Source organism: Diadema antillarum, unplaced genomic scaffold, assembly GCF_040938485.1.
Source record: "Diadema antillarum isolate AM-2024a unplaced genomic scaffold, OU_Dant_1.0 seq00002261_RagTag, whole genome shotgun sequence".
NCBI classification, from domain to species: Eukaryota; Metazoa; Echinodermata; class Echinoidea; order Diadematoida; family Diadematidae; genus Diadema; species Diadema antillarum.
This window is the reverse complement of record NW_027272890.1, coordinates 274,633-300,091: the sequence shown is the minus strand read 5'-3', so window position 1 is coordinate 300,091 and position 25,459 is coordinate 274,633. Positions and strand designations below refer to the sequence as shown.

The 25,459-nt window shown below is 39.2% G+C and overlaps 1 protein-coding gene across 7 annotated transcripts in view; it reads left to right on the top strand.

The window, feature by feature from the left end:
- The first annotated feature begins 1,884 nt into the window (after positions 1-1,884).
- The window catches only part of LOC139714384 (transcriptional enhancer factor TEF-1-like), a 74,405-nt gene continuing 50,830 nt past the window's right edge, over positions 1,885-25,459 (top strand). For all 7 annotated transcript variants that reach the window (XM_071626094.1, XM_071626095.1, XM_071626090.1 and 4 more), the window contains exons 1-2: positions 1,885-1,998; positions 22,669-22,978. In XM_071626094.1, coding sequence (XP_071482195.1) covers positions 22,750-22,978 — 229 coding nt within the window. In that variant the 5' untranslated portion in view covers positions 1,885-1,998; positions 22,669-22,749. The remainder of the gene's footprint in view (positions 1,999-22,668; positions 22,979-25,459) is intronic.

Below are 25,459 nucleotides of genomic sequence, written 5' to 3'. Positions count from 1 at the left end.
TGGCAGGATCGCGTTTTTTTTTTTGTTGTTGTCAGAATAAGATTTACGATTTTAGGAGATCACTGCTTTACTATCGGTTTTCTGCTGCATAGTAACACAAAAAGATAATACCTACGTAGCCGCATGAAAATCATTTGTACACGTTATGGTGGTGATGAACATAGATCGAGTTGTTTGTTCAGCCCGCCAAATGCGATGCACAAAAGAACTGGGGAAGATGATGCGCGAGTGCTGTGTCGAGGAACGGATCTATTTTGTTTACTTTGTATGATAACAATATCCCAAGTTTTGTGGAGTTTCGGGGAACGGGGTAGGGCGCAATATGAAACCGTGGCGGTGGAGGCTGTATTCGAACTCGCGAGCAGATAATACTGTCAGCAACTGGAAGCAAAGTGAAAGCAGTGAAAGTGCAGTCAGCTTACTCATATCAGAAAAAGGTATACAGGAAATCGTAGAATGCGTATTTGTTTTGCCGCAGACATGATATTTCACTAGGGCAGTTCTTGTCTAGTTTTATTTTAGCGCGAATGTCCGGTCCCTGTGTTGCGGTGCAACAATAACAGCCCCGCATAAGAGTGGACGCGTCTGAAACGATGAGATCATCGATTTCTCGTTGGCCATTGTTTGCATTGGAGGTTGGGAGAATTTAGAATGAAACAGCAACAAGTGAATCACCTGAGATTTGTGTTGCGGTTTGATTCTTACAGTTTATACGCAACTTCATCACTCTACATTCAAAAGTGGTAAAAATTCAACCAGATCCGGTTATTCTTCATGAAGTACGTGTTGGTGTTTCTCTTACCTCTTCTTAAAACGATCTGAGACTGGACTGAGAGAGCTTCTCAAGATAGTCGTGCCTAGCACGTTGCAATGCTTGTTAAAAGGATTCGTTCATTTTGCGTAAATTCAATTAACGTCGACAGTCAGGCTCCACCTGGCCCCGTTTTATCAAAGGATGAAATTGATTTTAAATTTCCTTACCACACAGGCTGCTATAGACGTACAGTTGAAATCAACTATATAATCGATTTTAACTCTTCATAAAACAGGGTCTGTAGGTATACTTGCATTAATTTTGAATATATCAAGGACCTCTATTCAGATCGATACAGTCTTATTATCATCAAGAGATTGAGTTGAATGAGAAGAATCCCATCAAATCATTATAATAATAATAATTAAAAAAAAACAACTTTAAGGATTTTATTCCCACTTAATTCTTCCATTAGCACCAAAGTAACGATGGATATCATAATTGCAGATGTTTCGCATAAAAAAAAAAAAGAATCCGAAATTTGTTTTTCCCTTGCTGAGGCTATTGCCAGTTGACCATACTTCTCCCCGGCTAAAAAGGTTGTACCAAATGCACACGTACACACACACACACAATTAAGGTCTTTGCTCATCCTATTCTTTTTTAATGTAAGAAAAAAAAACAGACTAGAATCGGAGGTTTCCCTCATAATTCCATCGATCGATTCTCGCTTGAAATCACGGGTTTCATCTTTTATCACAGTTTCCATTCTTTTACCCATTTGACACACTCTCTTTCATTCTCTCTCTCTCTCTCTCTCTCTCTCTCTCTCTCTCTCTATTTGTATGTTTCGAAGACCCAGACATTTTAGAAGACAAAGACCGCAAAAAAGGATTACCCGTTCGATAAGAAAAACACCAGAGTGATAATAGGACACTCTCTTTAGATCAAAGTGACTTTACAAAAGGGATACGAGAGCGAGGGAGTGAGCGCTGCGCAGGTGCGGCTGATTTGCGAATCAAATTCTCCCTCCCGTGTCTGGTCCGCGTGGCCCCACCCCCTGCAGCGCTGGTCTCTCTCGACTAGCAGCTACAGCGCGCTCATACCATTCTTCATTCCTCACATACTTTCGGAACGTCTGCTGGAACGTGAAAAATCTTCACTGAAAAGCATCTTTTCAGCCAGAAATCCGTCCATTACCGTCAAGTTCCCGTGCCTTGGACTCAAACGCCTTTGCCAATAAGGTCAGTTTATTCTATTTCCAAATTTTTGACAATTAAAACATGGTTTTGGTGGACGATGTCTTTCCGAAATTCCTGCATCTTTGACATTTTTGCCATTTTTCCGACAGCTAGGACTTCCGGACGAGTCTCGAAGTTCATTTTGTTTTGGTCGACTCCTAAATTGATTTACTTCAAGCTGAGACACCTGAAATTCATGTTACAGGCTAAGTTAGTATATTTTGCTCCGTATTCCAGTGTTTGTTTGAGATGTTCTGAGATGAACGCCACAATTCAGAGGCGATACTGGTCCGCTGTGCCTCCAATCCGCAGGTAAAGTATGTGCGCTTCTGTGCATAATCTAGCGTTGGTCCGATCACGGCCGTGTATTGTGGACACGAGCTGGCTTATTGTATACCGCGGCATACTTCGCAATCCTGCGCAGCTCTGCCCGGACGACAATAGAAAACATGCCAGCTATTTGGTAGTCTTCGAGGCAGCAGGAGCAGCGACTTGTGCCATGCTGGAGCTGACACGACCGCTGTCTCCGAGCCGAGGACTACAGTAGTGCTTGGGAGCAGGGAGAGTTGAGGGTTTCTTCCATATATGGTGCCCGATGCATCTCGCAGAGAAATGCGCGGCAGACTCGGGCCTCGAGCCTCGAGCCGTGCTGCTGGCGAGCCGATAGGCGCAGATATTCGTTGTGTGGTGCGAGACGACAGCAGCAAGAACATCTCATTCCGCCTGCCTATCGCTCCGCGAACATTCACCTGCAGTTTACATAGGCAGAGCGCATACACTACATACAGTACCCCCATACCTGTCTTCCTTCCTATCAGTATCACTCAGACCTGAAGCTAGCCGCGATGTCATGAAAGTAAACACCTGAATACGTAAACTGTGGTGAATACTCTACTGTCCATCGTTTGTATTAAATGCATGTACTTTCGAGTCAGCAACCCGGATCCCTCATGTGTTCATACTCAACTGTAGTAGCCAGTCGGGCCTATCATAAAACGTGTAATTGTTGATTCCTTTCACATTTCATGTCATGTGTGAAAACTACGAGAACTGCTGATGTACTACGCCGGGTACCTTGTATAACATTCGTCTTAATGATATGAGCGACATAATTTTGTTTGTAGAAAAGTAGAATCGGATTTCAAGGAAAATGTCGTTTGGGAAAGTGTTTGAAGACGGAGATCTAAATTTACTACTCGATCACCAAATCATGTCATCCATCTTAGTTTTCTTTTTATTTCCCTCCAACTCATATAAGGCTGTTGTTGCCAGACTGAGAAATATATCAGGCCCTCTTAACAGTTCTGGGAAAGGAAAGAATGATAGGGTGAGAGCTCTGCATGTACCCCCACTACTGAGTCCTGGGGTACAAAATGAGATGGAACCTAACTCTGTGTCTCACTATAAATTACCCCAGATATACTCTACAGTGCAAGATACGAATCGCTAATATTTCAGTGTTGTACAAGTGTATGCTAGTATAAACGCTGCCGGTACCCAGTAGAGTTGTTGCGTCATGTCTAGGTGAAGCAGAATTTAATCGTTCGTGTTATAGCTGTATATTTTAGAATTCTAGCTGCTAATGACACTTTAAGCTATTTTTATTTGTTTTATTGTATAATAAAGGAAAAAAAATGGAAGCCTTGCTGCCTACTGCCAATGCCATTCACAGAACGAAGGAGGTACATGTATGTGATATCTGTACCTCCTTGCTAGAACAAATCCTTCCAAATACTGCAGTTTTACCCACGTGACGATGGTTTATGTTGATGGTTTTATCCAGGTAGGTTGACTCTAGCTGAAAGTGATCTTCTTAACATCATTCATAATTCAAATTAACGAACCGACAATATTGGGAAAACACATTTTGAAGAGAAAAGTTAGAATTTTCAAATATTCAAACATTTAACATGTGAAGCAAATGCTGGCTGTCGCATAAGATCACACCCTCCCCAGAGTTGGGGGGGGGGGGGAGAGCAGAAAAATGAGAAAAATAAAGAAAAAAAAGAAGAAAAGAAAAACTTTCCTCTTTTCCTGTCGGAGCTATTGCCCCATACATTCTAGCTAGCTGAGGAATGGTGCTGAAGCTTTGCCCACGGTAGCTGCCACAAGCCACGGTGCGTGGCAAGCTCGCTGTATGTGTAAACAACCGTTGCGTATTGTTAGGGCAGGGGAGCCCTGTGATAAGCCAGCACCATGCCTTTGTTACATGCTGCCATTTCTCTCTCTTTCTCTCCCACTCTCTATCTCTCTGTCTCCTTGTCTATAGTCACTCCACTAACGGTTGGTTGGACTGGGGCTTTTTTGTTTGTCAAGTCTCTAAACCTGTTATTCATATTTGTTTAATCCCAGATTTGTTTGGCTTTTTTTGTTTTTTTGGGGGGGGGGGGGGAGTTAGTGGTGACCAGAAATGAGACTACTATCCAACCGATAAACTCACCGATTGCATTTAATCATGTCCATTGCTCCTGAAAAACATAACAACAACAACAACAACAACAACAACCCAGCAATTAAAAGCCACTATTTCTTATTTTCACTTTTTTCCGAACTATCTTTTTTTTCTTGGGGGTGGGGGGGGGGGGTGGGGGTTGGGCTTTTCCGCACTTATACCTCGAACTGGTAACAATTTGTGAAGTTGTAAAATACAACTCATGATTCAAGGTTTTGTATGTCCCCAGAAATGCCATGCTGTCTACAAGATGGAAGACATGGCAGTGTTTAATGTATAGATTTGAAGTGATGAGTCTACATTGTATGATTTCCTACAGCAGTGCAAACAGAAATATTACATGGAAACTCAACATTTGTTCCAACGGTTATCATACCAACTGAACTACCTAGTTTTAAGTGCCAAGAGACAAAAAATGACTATAGGCAGACATTTTCATTTTCCCTGTCTGGGTTCATGTAAATCTGTTACAAACCTATTACACCAGGCATCAGGAAGAAGTTGATGGGGCTGAATTTAAAGAGACCTATTAGCCTGTTTAGACACTGATTAGATGAATGTTTGATGATAGGGAGTGCTAAAGGGGTGATGGAAAAAACTCAGTAACAATAGGATTTACTGTAAAACACAATGTATTCGCGGCATGAAAATTTTGCGAATTGGAGCCGACGGCCTTTCTCGCAGCATGAAATTTTCGCGACTTACCATTGGCATCCAATGCATATTGTGTAGGCAAGAACTTTCGCGTGCATTTTAATTTCGCAAATGTTGCCGCTCGCGAAATTCGCAAAATTAAAATGCACACGAACATTCCCCGTTTTACAGTATGTGACATGTTTGTCGGCATGCATTGAATTAATATTGGGCTTTCTGTACAGAAGACAAAAGAGTCTGAAGCTTCTTACATTGTAATTCTTGCAATTATTATGCTGCACCACAAGAAGCCCATGATTGAACACGTGACTGAAGAGTACAGGCGACTCTCATTATAAGGAAGTCCTCTAGCTGGACCGGCAGTTAATTGTTACATCAGAATTTTGTTATAGCTGAACAATAAAGTATGTAAAGATACAATAGATGATAATTTTGGAACCCGAATTTTTATTTCATTGTAGCAAGAGTTTCATTAAAACCATGTTCCGCAGTGCGTTATAATGAGAGTGCACTGTATAATACTATGTATAATGTAATAAAAAAGGCTGAGATTATTAGTGAAAGAGATTTGTGTTCATTCAGTCAGTTGATTGTTGAACTGTATTGTTTATTTTTTGCATCATGTTCTGTTGTCATTTTTGTCATTTCATCCAATATATTACTTAAATATCACTAAAAATACAACTTTCCAAGTAATTTTGTGTTCATTGTATTTGAACATTCAAGGCAATTACCAGCTTAATAGCACAAATAAAGTTGTCATGACATTTGCAGTTGCAGTGAGCATAGGTCCATGAAAGTTGGCTTTGATAGGGCTGACATACATGTACATGTACTTGTACAAGTAGGTCTACAGACATCAATCCCAAACTTTGATGGAAAAAGAAAAAAAAAAACACCTGAAGACTTTGTTCTTTGAAAGCTTCTGATTTTGTGGGACCATTTTCTTGTAGTAAAATTGTTATTCATGGGAAGGAGTAATTTTCGATTGACTTAGATGTATATAACTTTCCTATATCTATTTATTTATTTATTTTTTTTTTTTTGGTAATCCATTCCTTTATTCTTTCTAGTAATCCTTGCCTTTGTATTGTGAATATGAGGTGTCTTTAATGACAATAATGTAGAATAAGTGGGGGTATATTGCCATATTTTCAGTGTAAGGAATCTTGTAGAACTACATATATAATTTTGAGCTGAGGAATATCCGCTTTCATATCAAATTTCTGTACATAACAAATACATATGTATGATTGTTTATTTGCATATAAAGCTAGCAGACACTAGTCACCTATTTTAAAAAGAGAGAAAAGCAAGAAAAGATTCTGATAGTGTGATCAAGGTCTGTGCCCCATGAAATACAAAATGTATCTCCCCCTTTGATGATCTGCCTACCAGCAGCACGGTATAACATGTCACCCACATAGACCAGAGTGTGGCGTTGTTTTCTTCAGGAGTGTTGAAACAAAATATGGTAAAAATCTGTGCTCCCTACCACGAGTGGACGAAAGCATAAATGCCATGTCACAACTGCAGCATTTTCAGGAGTATCGTGTATTCAGATATAGTATTCGCTCCTAACCAGCACATATGGGTAGCCAAAGATGATGGTATGAAAATTGTTCCCAACGGTAACTCATATAGCTCTTATGACACTTATGGATTTTATTTTAGTGTCGATAAATGTGAGTAAAGCACACTTGGAGGTTTTTTTGTCTCTTTATTCAATGGAAAATGGCCTAAATGTAAAATGTCATGGCTGCATGTAAATTCTCACAGATTCTGTTAAAGTGTTCTTTAATCTTTTCTAAAAGTTGCCATTGAGTTTACAAAGTATGGCAGAAGTTACGGAATGAACATGAATATGTCGCAAAATTGCAATTGACATCTTATCTTTGGTTGCTAAAATTCATATACTGCATTTATGTCATAACATACATAACTTGTATTACATTTTTAAGAACTTGTTCAGGATTTTAGAAATGTTTTGCCATACAATGTAGTGGTATCTATTGTCATGTGGAGTTTGTTATCAACTCAAAACCATGTGTTTTGATGACTGAGGTGAAGAAGAAATATGTCTTCACAAAGTTGTGAGTTGTATTTTTGCAAAGTTTTTCCGTGAATTTGGGCGAGTGGTTTGCTGGCTTGACACTCCCTGATTTTTGCTGCGATGAAGCCTATGAAGTGTATTGAAGTTTATGAAATCACTAAACTGAATTGAGGTGAATTCCACGTGAGTTAGTCTGATAAGAAAGTGTAAAATTTGACATAAAGTCACAACTTTACGTAATTGTTGTATTGTATGACAAATCTGGAGGGGATGACATCATACTCTTTGCATTTCATATTGACTGTTCAAGAACTGTTTCATGAAAATTAGGGAAACTTCACAATTTCATAACTTCCTTATTTTTCATCTGATTTTGATCAAACTTTCATTATTGTGCTGGTAAGATTTTACTCTTTCCGTTTAGACTAACTATTATTTTGAGTGGGTTTACCCTTTAAGATAACTTCCTTAACTACTGTCTTGATATACAGAGGTAATTGGAATTCTTCCCATGATGGCTCAATCAAATAATTGGTCGTATTTGCATTAATTGCTGAGAACGCATTTGTACTGATAGTGAACACAACAAGCTGCATGTGTACTCCTACCCCAGAAAACTTCTTTAAGTGATTGTATACATCACCCTGTGACCTGAAAACTACATCGATACTCACTCTGTCAGAAGCCAGTCAATTGTTTGTGGTCTGGTAAGGGAGGAAAAGGACCAGGGAAAAACAGAAACTAAGAACAGCAAAAAAACAAGCAGAGATATTGTCAAAGAGAGAAAGATAATAATGACTTCTGTGCTGTGTCGACTATGAGTCACCTGGTCCGGACTTTGCTCTCGCCTGTTGACTGTTGAAAAATGCGTGCAAACTCCAAAGTACAAAAGGCCTACATCTCAATGTTCTGTAGTCACAAGTAGTCTGCTGCCTGTAGTCTTGGCAACCAGTCCTACAGTGTAGTTTGACACTAATCTGCAGAACCTTGAGTTTTACAGTTTTTGAGAAGATATATATTTGTCTGTTTGCATAATGGATATAAATTTGCAAGATGCACACTGGGAGTGTAAAATAACAGTTTTACAACTTTTGTTTCAAAAGAAATTTACAAGAAAAATGATGGGTACATGAAGAAGAAATTGCTAATTTTGATTAAGATTGTGCTAAGAGCAATACAGTCCCATTCTTGACTTCAAAAATGTCATAGACTTCTTAGTATTCTTGTAAAACTTGGTGTCATTTTGATAATTTTTACTTCATAAAGTATATCAGAGAAGCATTTCTTTTACCACTTCAAATCATGCAAAAACACTATGTGCACTGTAGTCACTGCACATCACAGTGAGTCTTGACCCTTGGATGCATTTCTACATCCTGCATTATAATACTCCGAGGCATGTGGATTGACACAGCTACACTTGTAATGTCAGGGCTTGGGAAACAAAATGAATGTTGGGCACATACACATGACTTACATATAACAATCCTTTAACATGATAACCACATCTAATCACATCATGTACCTACTTACATGTAGGCCCTTATACCCTCCCACCACAATGTTTCCTTGACAGGCACAATAGCCATGGTCACACTGGCAAAACTTTAAGAAGTTCATCTTTTGAGAACACTTTGTAAAGTTAGCTCGTTCATTCACACCGAGTCCAAACTTCTCGATGTTTCAGTTCTCGATAAGTTTTTGAAGTGTGCAACAAAGAAGAGAGTGTGCACCATCTGACAGCTGACTGAAAAATGCAGTGGGTACTCCGGATTGGTCATGAGACAAACTTCATAAAATTTCGCCAGCGTGCATTGAGACTGCACAAACTATGACAAGATTTGCCATGGGCTCCTGGAAATTTATCTCATTTTAGTGGGACAATTCGCAAGAAATTTTGTGAAAAGTTTTGTTAAAATTTCCAGTCCCATTCGCCAAACTTTTAACTTCAAGATTTGAGTAGTTTGGCCAGTGTGACAGCAAATTATGTAATTCTGTACAACTATATGGGAATAAGCGTACATTGTATGTCTGTACACAAAAATGGGCAATGTTTCTTTGAATCATTTGAATTGTTAATTTTTACCTTCTCTACATCTGAGTTGTGCATGACAAGGACCACTTTCACATCTGATGTTTTGCCAGGGCTATGACCTCTCTTAGCACAAAGTGTACTTTGGCAGGGTTATCGTTTCACACCTGATATTACAGAAGTTTGGCTAGCACCACAATATCTCTGGGCTTGGCTGACCATGCTTTCGAGTGAGGGTTAGCACTACTATTGTAATTAAACGTTAAGCTATCAGGTGCAATACTTAAAAAGACAGGCAAACTTGCATGCTTTCTGTTATTCATTATCTGGACGTTGTCTACAACTCCACCTCCATTAGTTCAAGATTCAAGTCACAGGTGTTCTTGCACAATAGTTTTTAGGCACATTAGTCCATGTAATGCAGATTAGTACACTTGATCCTGCAACAATGAAGTTACTGCATCTTATGTCTTGAGGAATTAGTGGAATCTTCACCCTTTAAAGGGAAATTCTAAAGTTAGTCTCGATTTAATCAAAATCAGATAAAAACTCTCTGGAAGTTATGATATTGTAAAGTTTTGCTCATTTTGCAAGACAGTTCTTGAACTGGTAATGTGCAAAATGAGTGAGCTGATGTCATCACCTCAATTTTCCAGTGATCGCAAAAAAAAAAAACTGACGAAAATTCAAATTTTCTTTTGCTAAAGTGTAAATCATAGTGTTATATTCTGCTGCATGGTATTATTCAAACATCAAATTAATGATCAGTCAGATTGGGATTTGGTACTGGGGCATGTTCTGCATTCGATAGAAATATTGGATTATAACATTTCAAGATTTTTGACGAAGTGAATGGCAAGTTGTGAGGCAGTAATGGCACTCCTATCAGAATAAGGGTGCGTTTGTCTAAAAATTTTCTGAGGTAGAATCACAATCCTATGTAACTATGTTTGGAAACCCCATTCAAAGGGCGATATGAAATGCGTTTGAGACTAAGATCCCCTCTCTGTGAGTAGATAAACACAATACAGTTGAACCTCTATTATCCGGCCTCCCTTTATCCGGATCTCTCTATTATCCGGACGCAATCTCACTGTGATTTTTTTTTAAATAATTACGGGAAGAAAGGGGGATTCCCAACTCCTTGAGAACTCCTACCCAAACACACATGAATTACATATTACTTCCAATATGATTAACATACATTGCATCAAATTTCCTTCCAAATTGCTTACCTTCAGACATTTCAACATCCCGAAACATCCCCAAATGTAACAATGAAAAGGTTGCAGTATACACATTACTACATGTGGTACTACAATGGGCTACATCAGTACATGTGTATGTATATGTACATGTATAAAGCATTGAGTCTCCCGTATCCGGCCAAATCCCTTATCCGGATGAGCCCCGGTCCCGACTTGTCCGGATACGAGAGGTTCAACTGTACCATTTTGAAACGCATTTATATCTTTGAGCTTTCATAGTCAACTTCCAGTATACATGCTGTCTACAAAAAAGGGCACGCCTCAGTTGACTTCCACTCTCTGAGTCGAACAGAGTTCCGCGAGTTGAATCGCGTATTATACGATGTTTAGATAAATGCGGAACCCCGAGAATCGTGTTTCAAACCATGTTCATAAATTTTAAAATGCAATTCTCTCTCTCTAGTTTAGAGATACTGTAAATGCAGCATAACTTTTAACTGAACCGGAATTCCCATTGATAAAAAACTTAATCACTTGAAAAAGTCTGTGTAGATGCATGCGGTAACATGAGAAAAGGAGCACATCCATAAAATTCTAAGTGGAATTGGACAGCCAGTGGAGTTGCAGAATGTACAAAACTGTACTGTGCATTGTGGCATCCTCTGATGGGCCTTTCAATATAACTCTCCTAGTCAACATGAATTTGACCTCTAATCCTGAAATGCTCTGAACATCAGAGTTAATATAAGATTTCCACAAAAATAAGATCTTTCATGAATTTTGCATATCATTTAAGGTTTTTACCTTGTAGAAGATTTGTTGAAATATTACACTGTATGTCATTGCAAGAGAATATACAACTGTAGACCAACCAAAAATGATTGATATCATATCAGCAGAGTGGTATATAAGGCAGTACATCATGGGTGAAGGTTAATACAACATCTGTCAATCGCTAGCAAAGTTATAACCACTGGAATGTTAGTCTGTCATTTGAGATGTCATTATGTGGTCATTTTGGCATAACCATCATGGTCATGTGTCATCAGAAGCCTTTGTGGAGAAATTCTTATTTGTTTTGTGCATGAAGATGCCAAAAACAAAAAACAACCAACTTTTGTTCTTCGTTCAAGTGCACACTGGATGGCATTAAGAACTACAATGCATAAAAGTGTACCAAAGCTATGAGATGTTTTAGAAAGTGTTCTTTGTTGGCCAGTATAAAGCATTCCTGCTGCTGAAAGTTGCAGAAACAACCTCGTTTCCAGGTTTCATAATTCAGCGATGCATTATGGAGACCTTGTTCTGAAAATTTTGTCCCCTGCATGCAGGTTTCACGACAGGTCAGCCTTGACCATGGGAGCCTGCAATGCTGTTCTTGGTCACCTTAAAAAGTAGCCTTTCGTTTTACCATATTATTAGTACAGAATCTTCACAGTCAATACAATCTTGAGTTGTCGACTATGAAAATAAATGACAAGAGAAGATCTCTTTAATGTTTTGTGACCTCAAACCATGACATGTGATCCCTCTTTTTGGTGCCAGTCCTTACAATCCAAGTGAGTGTCACATTTTGAACCTGTGTGCAAGGCAAAATGCTGAATTTTCATGATATGAGCACATCAATAGTGCATACACTTGTAGTTTGAAGGCAGCGATTCCTGGTTTCACTCTTGGTTCAGCTCCTAAAACTACAGCTGTGAGTGGGTGCATCGTAAACGGTGAAGTGTCATCTTTCTGTGTGCTGTCCTGTACTGGGACTTACGGCACCTGTGACTGATACTGCCCAGTGAAGTAGTTTTCGTCACCTTCCTCTTTCTTGCGCTTCACAAAAGAAGCCAATCCCCTTTGAATAGCCATTTGTTCAAAGAGACCGAGTTTCCTTGAAGTAACAGCAGACAAGGAACTACCTTATACCCCTCTAACTTCTTGGTTGTTGCACATGTGTTCCTGTCTGTCTGTCTGTAATGGAAAAGCATTTCAGCTACAGTTGTATCTAGACCCTCTGTCTGGAGAGTGGAAAAGTGTTTCAGCTATCTAGACCCTCCCAAATCAGGGTTAAGTCCATTCCATTAGTTACTTTTGTACATGTATCTGCATCGTAATTTTGCGTAGCCAGAATCATCCTCTCTATCGTAGGTGGCTGTGTGTGTTGGTTGCAATGAAATTCAGGTCAAACATTCATTGTATGTACACACACGCACATTGTACGCATAAATGAAGAATAGCCGGTGAGGTTAGGTAATCGCTGAGTAAATAAAAGATTATGTCTGCAACCACATGTAATTGGTGGAAACGAGCCTTTCTTTCGTGGATGCTTTTGAGCTCGACTGGCAACCTCAGATCCTTTGTATCTCTCCCCGCCAGGTCTCTCCCCCGTACTGCACAACAGGGGGGAAGTTCAGTTTGTTAGCTCCAGGGAAACTTTTTTTGCCATTGGACCAACTAGTGCTGTACAAGTCTCCCGGGCGTTGGGGGAAAAGGAACTCTGTCTTGGCTTTGTTTGAATTTGGGGAGACTCTTCTGACAACATCCTGGGCCCTAATCAAATTTGTAGCTGAATTATGAAGGCCACTTCAGCAGAATTGATTGTTTCCCGTTTGCCCCGATTCTTCCGATTTTCCTCAGCGCTGTGACAACTGCTGATTTTCCACAGTGTATAATGCATCGGGAGAGAAGGGGTTAGAAGAGAAATAAGTTGTGTTGTCATTCATCTGAAATAGTACCATTACAATATTTTTAAACATTACTAGGCTATCAAACCCAATGTAAAAACAAACAAGAGAACTGCAGAGACAAAATATTTTTATGACACTGTCTTTTCATAAAATATGCCAGTTTCTATACATGTGCTGTGTGTATTGTATGCACATTGTAGGTTGCACCACCACAAAAAATTTGAACAATGTATATTAAAGACACAGTCTGAGCATCACCAGCATCATGCAGTGCCCTAGAACTAAATCTGGGAGACTGCATTCTCTTCTTCAAGGTGGGTGAAAGGTGTATTTTCCTGGGAGGTGGCATCAGAAATGTCACTGTCCATTATGTTTGAGTTTTGGAGCTGTGCTTAACAGTTGGTGACAAGTCCATATATTTCGTATTGTCTCCTCTTCATGCAACATGATAGTGCCTAATTTCCATGAGGGACAGTGCACATGGAGGTGTTTAGACACATGTAGCCATATATGGGAATTCACCCAGATTGCGGGAGTTTTAGGGAGGAAAACTGATACCTGAACTCTAGCGTCTTCTCCTGCAGTAGTCGTCACCCCAGCTTCAAACTATGGAAGATCAAAAAAGGCTTTGCTGTAGGAAAATGCCAAAGGCAGAGATTTGTGAAATATTTTGACATAAAGAAGTAATTGATGCTGTGTTTGAGCAAAGTATCCATAATTTGTACTAACTACATGTTTCAAAGTACGATGTATGTCCAATGTGGTTTAATAGATGCTGTGGTGGCAGACTTTATATACAAAAATTCATGACATTACTTGTTGGTAAAGCTGTTCACTTCAGGCAAGTCAGCTTTTTATATCTTAAAACGTAGAGAACCTTAGAGAATTCTCATCAGCATAAATATAAACAAGTAAAGTTCAGTGAAATGACCTTTGCAAGAACTTGTTCACGTGAAAAGCTTCCTCTTTTACAGGAGACTGACTGAATTTGCTGGATATGAGGTGAATTGGAGAAGAAAAGCAGCATTTATAGAAGAAAAATGGAAATGGCAGATTTAGTTTGGCTTTGAAGAAGGGAGTTTTCTGCACATGATCAAAAGGCAGGTGGAAAATGAAAAGATGATGGCAAAAGTTTTTTTTTCTTCAAATTTTGGAAAGGCTCATTTCAGGTACATGTGTAGGGCGAGTGATAGAAATTGTGTCAATCATTCAGGCTTTAATGGTTACCTGAGCACTAATTTCATGAAAGTTGTCGGCCCTGACAAGTTGACAGTCTCTGACAATCACCATATTTAAAAACAGTCAGTGATCAGAACTTCCCAGCCGATCAAAACAATGGATTTTACTGAAATTGCCAGAGACTAACAACTTTCATGAAACAGTACCTTGAAGTGAAGAAATCTATTTGTGTGTGTACTGTGTTGAGATGTGAATTGAGACTTATGTGGCTTTTAAATTAATGAATCAACATCTCCCAAATAGAGCTGGGTTGATTGTGTATTGTCATGATATCATATGGGGGGTGGGGGGTAGACTGATTATCTTAATTCACTCTAGTTTTGTTCAAGCCTTCATAACAAAAGTTCCTGACAGTGGCAACCAGAAAGCTTACATGTACAGTGTAGCTGCTCATAGCAACATCTACATTGAATATGCTTACAAACTTTAATTCCAAGTATTGAATGTACAGGTGGGTGAAATAGAATTTTTTTTTAAAAAATACTAAGTCATCTAAGGGAAAGTGTCCATTAATTATAGTACATCAAATTTTTGAATTAGCAGCACCTGCCAAACAAAGGGCTTAAATGAGTGCCCTTTCCTCTGACTGACGTATCATGTGTTTTCCACACCAAAGGTTGGTTTCAAGAGAAAGTCGAAAGTCATGTTCAGAAATTTGAGTGAAGTCTTCAGTTAAGCAAAGTTTGGCTGAAAATATGATTAAACCAAAATGTAAGGGCTCTTACTCGTTTGAAAAAATGAAGAAAAGGAAGTGTTGCGTAGTAATACACTTTCAAATGGACCTTCTGCTGCAGCTCCAAGGTGTAATACTGTAAGTGGCTTCATTGTAGCTGCTAACAAGTATTCTTTATAACGTCACCAGTCCCTGGGTCAACCAGAGACGTGCTTGACACCCTCCCTTGTTGATGCCTTGAAAACCAAATTTAGCATCCCCTGGCTTCTATCATACCCTTGTGTACAGGTGCTCAGCTACATTTTTTTTTTTTTTTTTTTTTTGTATTCATGATAAATGTTGATGGAAGGCATATAAAAGCGTGCAGGTTATACACCAGAACAACAGATTTGCATCTTTGTGATGTGACAAAGACAGCCTTGGTATTGGTTCACCATTCAGATAAGTGCGAATCTCCAGCTTGTCGAGCACAAGGCTGCTTTCAGTGACTTCATTAAGTGATATGCAATATTCAGCAGCTAGACTATGTGTAGATTCAGTTGTCTAGAGGCTTTATGGATCAAAGAGTATCAGACACATAGTGCAGCCAGCATTTCATCTGCATCACCATTCAACAATATTCATCAGCACTGGATCTGAATGCATGTGGTTTCTAGTCATTGTGCAGAGATTTTTAGAGAGAAAAATCATACACATTTTGCAGCCAACATGCATTTAAAGATTTATCAAAATTCAACATCAGAGAGTTGATCAGCTGTAGTTTTTGTAATTGGTCAGAGACTTTTTGGAAAAATGAGACACGCAGTGCAGCACGTATCTCATCTGCATCAATATTCATCGGCACTTGACTCGAGTGTCAGTAGATTTAGTCATTGTTCTGTGAGTGTAGGGTAAAAACAAAGTCAGACAGTATACAACTTGTATGTGTTCATTCCTGTTGTGCCTTGCAAATGTATTATTTGACAATGAATACTGTGCCATGTTATTTCAACATGTTTGTTCTCCCTTCCTTTGGGTACATGCCCTCAGTAATGCAGATGGAAATTCTGCATCTTCACCATAATGTGGTGACTCAGCTTTCCTAGAATTTGTGCTGTAATACTATAACTATCTCACCTGGGATATGGCTGCTTTAAAGGAATGGTATAGTTTCGGTTGAGATGCGGGATTGAGAAATACCAAATTATGAAATACCAAAGAGCATACAATTTAAGAGGAATTCAAACAAAGTTTCTTTGATGAAAATCAATTTTGGAATGGTCGAGATATCCAAAAGCAAAGTAAAACAAAGTCGTCCTATGAATAAAAGATAGGACCCCATTGGTTTTGGATATCTCAGCCAATTCAAAACCAATTTTCATCAAATAAACTTTGAATTCCTTTTAGAATTGTATGCTCTTTCATATTTCGTAAGAGGTTTTTCATAATCTCACCAAAAAAAGTTGGAAGCCTGAAGCCCCATCTCAACATATCCCTTTAAATATTGTCCACTTATACCACCTTCCCCATCATGGTAGTGGTTCGACTACCATGTAAAATGTCTGCTGTTTTGTATCATAAGACTTTGTTAACTCTTTTATCATAACAAATATAAACAGATACCTGGTAATCAGGCATCACTAAACAGCACCACACCTGATCTGTAAATGACTTGTAAAACCCTCCTTTATTGCCTGTTCATGTAAGATCAAGACATTACAAAAGGTACTACAGTATAATCTTCCACTTGCTCGGATGGGCATGGTTCCCATACTTTTGATGACCAGTGCCCATTAGTTTTACTGACCAGTCCAGTGACTTTCAGTTGCCCTTGGCACTTTGGCATGGTGGGTTTTTAGCATCTTGCTTATGACAGGGATATTCTGAAAGTGTCGCACATCACAAAATGCCACAAGTCCACAACATCAATTCAAATGCATGATGGCAGTAGAAAAAAGAATAAAAAGGGAGAATAAAACAAACCCCAGTAAAAACAACTGCAAATTGTGTACTCATACCATTTGTTTGTTTGTTTGTTTGTTTTTTGTTTATGGGGAGGGTATGTACAGTGTATGACAGTGTGTTAGGATGTTGTGACCAAATATATTCCATATTCACCCTCCATAATCTTCTTTTTTTTTGTGGTCTTTTCATATTACTAGTAATGCAAGGGTTTCGTGTACATGCATTGTACAAACACAGTGTATTACTGTGTATTCAGATCATCACACATTCAGTAAATTGCAAAATTCTGACTTGAATGCAGATGGTCATTTAAGACTAGGTTCGTGATATATTCAGATGTTTTGCACACCTCTCAAGCTTGTCAGGGGCTTGCCCTCAGGCCTGCCTCACCCAGAAACAACCATTGAAAGTGAAATAAATTCCAATCTTGGAAGTATAAAGTTGTATCCACAGTTCAGAAGCAGGTGAAATCAATCTGATCTCTCATTACTGAGCACTAAAAATGGAAACGGCAATATTTATAGAGAACATCGCATTGTAATGTATACAGCAACAGTGAGCCACATTGTACGTACGGTAGACCATGAAACACACCGTGTTTCACTAGTGTATTTAAAGTCTTGAATGTTTCTAACATCAGAATGCATTAAGAGCTCATAAGCATTGATGAGCATGCCATCACAGGAATTTATTTTTGTCTTTGCGTGCTGTTGCTAGGCCAGCTACATGTGCGTGTGGTTGCTCTGGGGAGCCCTGTTTGAGGGAGTATGCACGAAGACTGAAAACATTCATGAACACCTTTCCAGCTAGTGATTTATCAAAGCTTGTTGTATTTCATAATCAGAGGCAATATCTAAAACGTGCAAACACACTTTTGCTTTACAGAAGCTGTGAATCCATAGCTCCTCCCCCCTTTTTCTGAAATATTAGCAAGTCCTGGGGGGCGTTTCATCAACGAGTTCGTCGGAGTTTTCACCGACGAATTTGCTATCAGCCAATCAGACGCAAGGATTTCATTAGCTTTTAACAGTTGTCAGTGTAAATCCTTGCGTCTGATTGGCTGATAGCAAATTCGTCGGTGAAAACTCCGACGAACTCGTTGATGAAATGCCCCACTGAATTGCCCCAAATTCTTTATTCTGTAGCAACAATTTGTCTTTCTGCTGTTTGTTGATAGCAATACAGATGGTTTTCTGAGGTGGATGATGTATGTGTACACATACTGCTTATGCGTGTGAGTTTGGGGGGGGGGGGGGGGGAGGGGATGAGACATAAGGTAGAAGCCTTGCAGAACTCTACACCATGGCCATCTTGTTAAAAGATGTATCATTTGTCAGACGATGATTGAACTGATTGAGACCAAGCGGGACACCCGCCCCGGCAAAATATTAATGGATATCTCAGATCGAATCTTGTGTCAGAGCCGCGCCCCGCAAGTGAACAAAGAAAATTTGGTAATGACTGATGCGGATCGCTGTCTGCAATATTCATTCATGAACATGTCCTGCATGCTGTAACGCTATATGCCACTCTGACATCCCCTCCCCCACCCTCACTTTCAAATGTTTTATGAAAGGGGATCTATCACCAATGTCAATTTTCACTTACATCCAGTTGCATTTTAGTAATACCCAGCAAGTTTTGATATCTCTCTCGGTCTCCCTAGATGATGGCCCATTTAAATCTTAAAGGTTGCATGAGGAGTGACCGACAGAAGACATACAAGTAAACATGTAGAGAGGCCGGGATTGCATTTTTGTTTTGTTTTTTGCTGTTTATTTTATTTGTTTTCTTTGTGTACTTGTTGCTCCTTTTTATCGCGTGATAATGGATATGTTCAGCAAAATTCCCTGTAAGAATAGCTGGTTTTGTGGCATTGATTTGTAATTTGGATATATACTGAATAGGGGTTCCAATGCTTATGAACACATAAAATCAGCCCCACCTGACAGAGATATTTAAAACAAATTCAATGTTTAATTGATAAACTGTGGTCTTAAAGCACAGAGAACGAGGCAACCAGTGGAAACGCAGCCTTGTAACATTGTACATCATTCAGTTTTATCCAGCACAGAATTTCTATTTTGCGGATTGAACTTGCCAGCTGCATACTTTCAGTACTTTGCACTTCCTATTGTTTCATTGTATTGTTATTTACCTGGGATAAATTATTTTCAATAGGGTTCCCTTTATAAATTATATGTAGTATACATATTTTTTTTTCTGTAAATAACAATAACACCGTACATTGTACACTTCTAGTAGTGTAGCGATTCTACTCATATTTGAATAATGCTTGTTCGTAATACATGTATATGAAATAGTGGCAGTGAGATCATGTCTAATGTAATGTTCGCTTTGTATATATATGCACAGGGAATACCAGGTACCCTTCTAAATGTCTTGATCTGTAGTGTAATCACAAGAAGATTAATGACGTCAAAATGAAAGTTCAGTTTGGCATTTTGGAGTTGCGAATTGACCCGAGCACTATTCATTGTTCCCACGCTTCCTGCCCAAGTGATTCTCCAAGAAATCGCAGGTACAGCTGCAAAAACGGTAGCCCGCCCGGAGAGCAACAGAACGAACCCATTAGCATGGTGCCTGGAATGGATTTGGCATTGTGTTTTCTTTCCAATTTTGATCAAGGAAGTAACATTCAATATGAGCAAATGATAATTTCAACAAATGCATCTCCAGGGGGAAAAAAGGAGAAAATTTGTGAGGAATAGAATTTATAAGCTTACTCTCCTCAAAGGTGATATTCCAGTATTCTGTTTTCTTTGCCCCGTATCATATTTATTTCTTTCCTCGCATGATTTTCCTGATATCTTGCTGAAGAGAGATGAAACGAAAGCAGTGTGTTGTGCCTTGCATCAATCCACAACAGCTGAGATGACCTGATGACAGTTCTGAAAGAAGCTGGTTAAGCAGCAGGGGGAACTTGGTGTATTTCTTGGGCCAGATCTATTTCCATGGCTGCTATGTAAATGTATTGTAAAGCAGGTCATGACACAGTTGCATTTTTGTCCTGTTTGACTTGTGAGGCAGAAGTCTTGGTTTGATCGGGAGCTCCTGTACAATACTGTAAAAGTGGATATTTTCGCGCAACTAATTTTTCGCGCTTGGCCGTGTCAGAAGAGTTTCGCGTGTTTTTAATTCCGCGGAATCAAGACATCATGCACAGGAACAAATGGCAAACAAAAATATTTTCGTGCTAGTTTCTGGTTGCGCGAAATGCGCGAAAATTTCAACACCGCGAAAATTTCCTCTTTTACAGTAGGCTCCATGGTTTGATGCATGACATTGACAACAGAGCTGTAACAGTGTTTGTGGATGGGCAAATGAACCTCTCAAGAAATGTTGGTCAATTCAATGATTGTAAATGATTTGATTGAAGAGGAGCAAAATGATGACTGTTGATGCTCCTAGCTTCTCTCTTGGTCTTAAGGTTTTTGTTGTCATTGTTGATTGGGGGTGGGGTGTTTTGATGAAAAAGAGGATGTACGCATTGTATAGTGATGTGTCATTTTGTATGTGGTCACTGCAACATTATGGGATTATGGGGGCAGCTAGTGTCCAGAAGTGGGGGGCAGGCTCGTTTGTGTAGAGTGTGTGCGCATCCACTTTACGTACATTATGTGGTTTGAGCAATGGACAAGTTGAGTATTGATCTTCTGCTGGTATTGACCATGTGTGTACACATCTGTACATGTGTACAAGTGCTGGGACAGGTAGCTCAGTAGTGCTGTACATGGTATGGGTCAGTCTCCTCAGAATTAGATTGACCTATCTAGTGCTATCAAAGGGACAGAGGATCATCATACCACGCCAGCAGCAGCACATCATTATGACTAATCAGTGAACGCATCAAAGGCAATCAGTGTAAACTTAAGTAGATGGTAATGTGCACTGCACAGAACAATGCTCAATTGCTAATGCATGCAGTCGTCATAAGTATCAATTCTGCAGTGAAAGCGCTTTCCTTGACATTCTTTCTTCTGCACTGTAGAGTTCCGATCATATGGCAGTGCTCAAAACAAAGGGAGTACCTGGTATTGTGAGGTCATTACATATAATGTATGTCCGATGCCATAAACACTGATAATAACACTGCTGGTACTACTGACCGTAGAATGCCATACTCCTGAAAGACATGATACTCACAGTATCCCACCTTCTTGTCATAAGATTACATTGTACCAGAAACATGGAACATTTTCTGATACCAGTATTGAAAATGTTTATTATTTGTGATATCAATGTGGACAATAGAGTCATGCATCATATGTTTATCCGGTACTGTAAAATTGGAAATTGTCACATGAGTAATTTTTTGTGCTTGGCTGGGTAAGATGAATTCTGTGGTTTTAATTTCATGGAATCAAAACATAATTTTGTTTTTATATAGCAAGAAAAAAAATGGTGTGCTGCTATTTTTGTACTAGTGTCTTATCACACATGAAAATGTGTGAAAACTACCACTTGAACAGCATTCTTTTTTTTTCCCCCTTCTGAATTCACACCATTTAATAGTGAGAGTATTACATGGTGACAGTCACATTCAGAATATGAGAGATCAGTCTCATTGGACCGAGTGAAAAATTTATAAAGCGATATTTTTTATTTTTATTGTAATTGTGAGAATTTCAAATGGCATGATGCCACATGCTTTTTAAGTGTAGATTATGCAACAATGGAACTCGTCCAATCAGTTGCAGTGATGCAGATATTTTTTACAGCTTTAGAGGAGACAATCTTTCTTTTGTTTTGTAAAGACAAAGTTCTACACTGTAGGTATTCTGCGAACTGCAATATGTGACCTACAATTTATAAAGGTGACTATAGTGGTGACATGAATTCAGATAGAAAGGAAGGGATGAACGTTGTATCAATATACAGTCAGCATATGAATACAATATAATGCAGCACGATTGTTTGAGAGCACAATAAGAATGGAAGTACATTGTATTGGACACGTGCTACACCCTCGTGAATCAATCGATCACGTTACAATGAAATATAAAGACAAATGTGTGTACAATTTTGTATATGTGTGAGCTTTATAATCTGCCAATTTGCTCAACTTTTTGTGTAGAAGTGACACCTTGCTTTTACAATGACCCCAAATGTACTTTCCCTTTGTGAACAGTTGGTGTGAAATACAACACTGAAATTGTTTTTATTTTTGCACCTACATGTGTAGTTCCTCTCTCTACTACTGCAGAAACTAGGATTTTGAGTGCCATCTGTTTGAGGAAAACAATAATTTTGCTTAAAAAATGCATAAGAAGTGCACAATATCCTTTGAGAAATTACACATTGCTTTAAAGTTTTAAATTATTTTCTTGTGTTGATTTCTCTTTTTTGATTTCAGTGTACATAAGTATAGGTGTTCATGTAAGCTCTACTTCCATTGTGGAACATGTTTTGATTGTTAGTTCATTTTTAAAGATTTTTTATATTTTGATAAGTCATTGTTTAGAATGCAATGTTACAGGTTAGTAAAAATTCTACCCAAAATTCAATAAATCATTAAGAAAGTTAAGCATTTATGATTGTCAGTAAATTATGTGACTTGTGGCTTGCTTAGTGTGTCTGTGTATGTCAGTTATGTATTAATAGATTATGTTTTATTTGATGATGATTGCACACTGTCAACGACTTTGTGTTGTGTTACGTGTACAAGTTAGTTACTTCATTTACAGTGTGTTGCATCGTTTTTCTTCATTTCTCTCAGATTGTCTGCCTGCCAGTGTAGACGGCATTCTTGTCCACCATCGTCACCGCCAATCCCACCATCATTTCCGACTCCGACGACATGTCCGATAGCTGGCCCCCTGCCCAGGTGCCTCCGGCTCCGCAAACTCCGACCCCAGGGTCCCAGACTGGGGGTCAGACAACTCCGGGATCGCCCGACGATGATTTAGGGAACGACGCCGAGGGGGTGTGGAGTCCCGACATCGAGCAGAGCTTCCAGGAGGCTCTGGCCATCTATCCACCATGTGGACGACGAAAAATCATCCTGTCCGATGAGGGCAAGATGTATGGTAAGTAGCACGCGAGTCCCTGTCTAACATTTGTCACCCTCATTTTTGCAAACCATGCAAAGTACAGGTATGTTCCACAAATATAAAGTTCGCAAAGTCTGTGGGCAGATGATAGGAGTAGGCATTTGAAAGACAAGTGTGTGTCCAAATATGGATCAGTCCTAACATTGGCCGTGGGAGATGCATCACATTTTGTTTCACTTCTATTTTGTTGTTTGTTTGTAATGTATATGCCAAAGACTTCATGTACCAGGTAGTCACCTTGAAATAAGAATAATTCATCTTACAAATGTTACACAATTCAAGTGATGCAAGTGTGCGGCCATGACTTGTTTGTATTCAGTGCTTCAATGAACTCGCTTCCGCTGAAATCTCGCTGTGATGCGCACCGTCAAATTAAGGCTACTGCAAACATAAGCTTTTGTTTGCCAAGGTATTATTTTACCCTGTTGAACAACAGAGGACCTGTGGACCTGCAGTTTGCACACCTGACAAATAGGTAATGAGCAACTAGTCTGCTTGTTTATGTGTTTGTTTATTGATTTGTTTGCTTGTTTTAAGCCCGTTTGCTTGTGTGTTACATGGTACCACGTTCAGCAGTTCTATTTTCCATGAGTTGCTGTAAAATGGTTGTCTGAACACCCCCAGGGGGCTCAAACTTTTCCAGTAATCACAGGGAGGTGTGAACAATGCCACAGCCATGGCTCAATATTCAGAATGTGCATTTTGTGCCCAGGGCATCATAACTAAAATATCTGTGAAGGATGCACAAAATTGGAAAACCAGCATATAGGACCTACAGTTGTATATAGAAGAAAGTGCATGTTTCAGATTTCAGTGCTCGGTTTCAGTTTTCTGTCTTCCATTTTCTGCCTTCACTTACAGGAGTATTTTCTGTTTTTCGATGAGCACGAACAAATTCAAACTTATATTTGGCCATATTCTGGTATGGGCTGTGACTATTGTATATATTTTGGCATCCTATAAAGACCATCCCAGAAACATAAAAACATAAGATGTCCGGGCATAACAGGAGATGGTTCTTCCACTGGCTTGAATGGGAACTTTGGGCAAGGCCTTTTCACCTACTATACAGTATTTCCATTACTTGCCTAGTAATTATAAATTTTAGTTGCGTAGGGCAAGTGAGCAAACTGATAAAGGTAAGTCTGGAGACGAGATTTGCCATCATACAACATACGTCTGTAAATTTGAATGTAGAAGCGAAAAGTAAATTATGGAAAGGATACTACAAGTAGGCCTACCGTCTACATTGTAGAAATCAACCACAATTTCATATGTTTCATCCCAAGTAAACTGAATGTGTTACATATAGTGAAATATGCAGTGCAATCTCTCTTTCACAAGTAATTCTACGTATTGGTCTCTCTTCTTCTTTTTTTTTTTTTTTGGGGGGGGGGGGGGGGATGGGGCATCGCTGGTTTGATAACTACAAACCTGCAAAGCTACATGCATTATATGCTGATTTGTTGGTGTTTGATGCGAAGTTGTTTGTGTACATCTGCAAAGGGGATGTAGTCTGGTTGTGCTGCCTGTCTGAACCTCCTCGGTATGGATGAGGGAAAATACACGTAATTTGTGTGCAGGGTCAAAGTTCAAGGGTCTCATCCCAATTTTATCACAAAGCGGCCATTGGACAGTCTTGCAATGAGTCATGAGTCAGACCATGTAGATCCATGGTCAGACAGAGTATATCCAGCTGCTTAGTTGTGCTTTCTGTTTTATCTTTTACCTACCAATATTGAGTTGATTCTTTCTTTCCCAGTTAAATCTTTGTGTATGTATTGAAAAAAAGACACGATATAGATGTGACCCGCTACAACAAAAGGATCCTAAAGTCGCTGACGGGTGAGCCGAGCATGGCCCAGAAAAATGCTATTTTCAGGCCTTTCCTTTGATCATTTAGCTTCGAAATTTCGGCAGATGATAGAAGATACATTAAACTACAAAATTATGTTGAAACAGAAATCCGAACGTTTTGACAGATTTTGGTGATCTGACTTCAAACTTGATATTCTCGACTCACCCGTCAGCGACTTTAGGATCCTTTTGTTGTAGCGGGTCACATATATTCTTAATTTTTATTCCTTCTCCTTTTTGTGCAGTGATGGATAGTTTTATAGTCAAAGTTTGTGTTTGTTTCCACTATAAAGGTCGCTCAGGGCAGCCTCAAAGGTTTCTGTAGGTTTGAGTGAGGCTTGCCTGAACTAGTTCATCTGCAGGCATTTGGGGCAGTAAACACGCTTGAATTGGAATAGTGCTTGTGAGCTGCCCTTCTCTGACAATCTCTCTAGTAGGGGCCTATGTAAATGTGATGGAAGTGCTTGTGACTGACAAATAAGGCCCCCCTGACTTTTACTGCCCGAATGCTGATGCAGTCTGTCTCAAACTCTGAAAAGTGCTATAGTAGTTCCAAATCTCACTGCAAGCTTCATGCTCCTTCAAAATATGAATTGAACA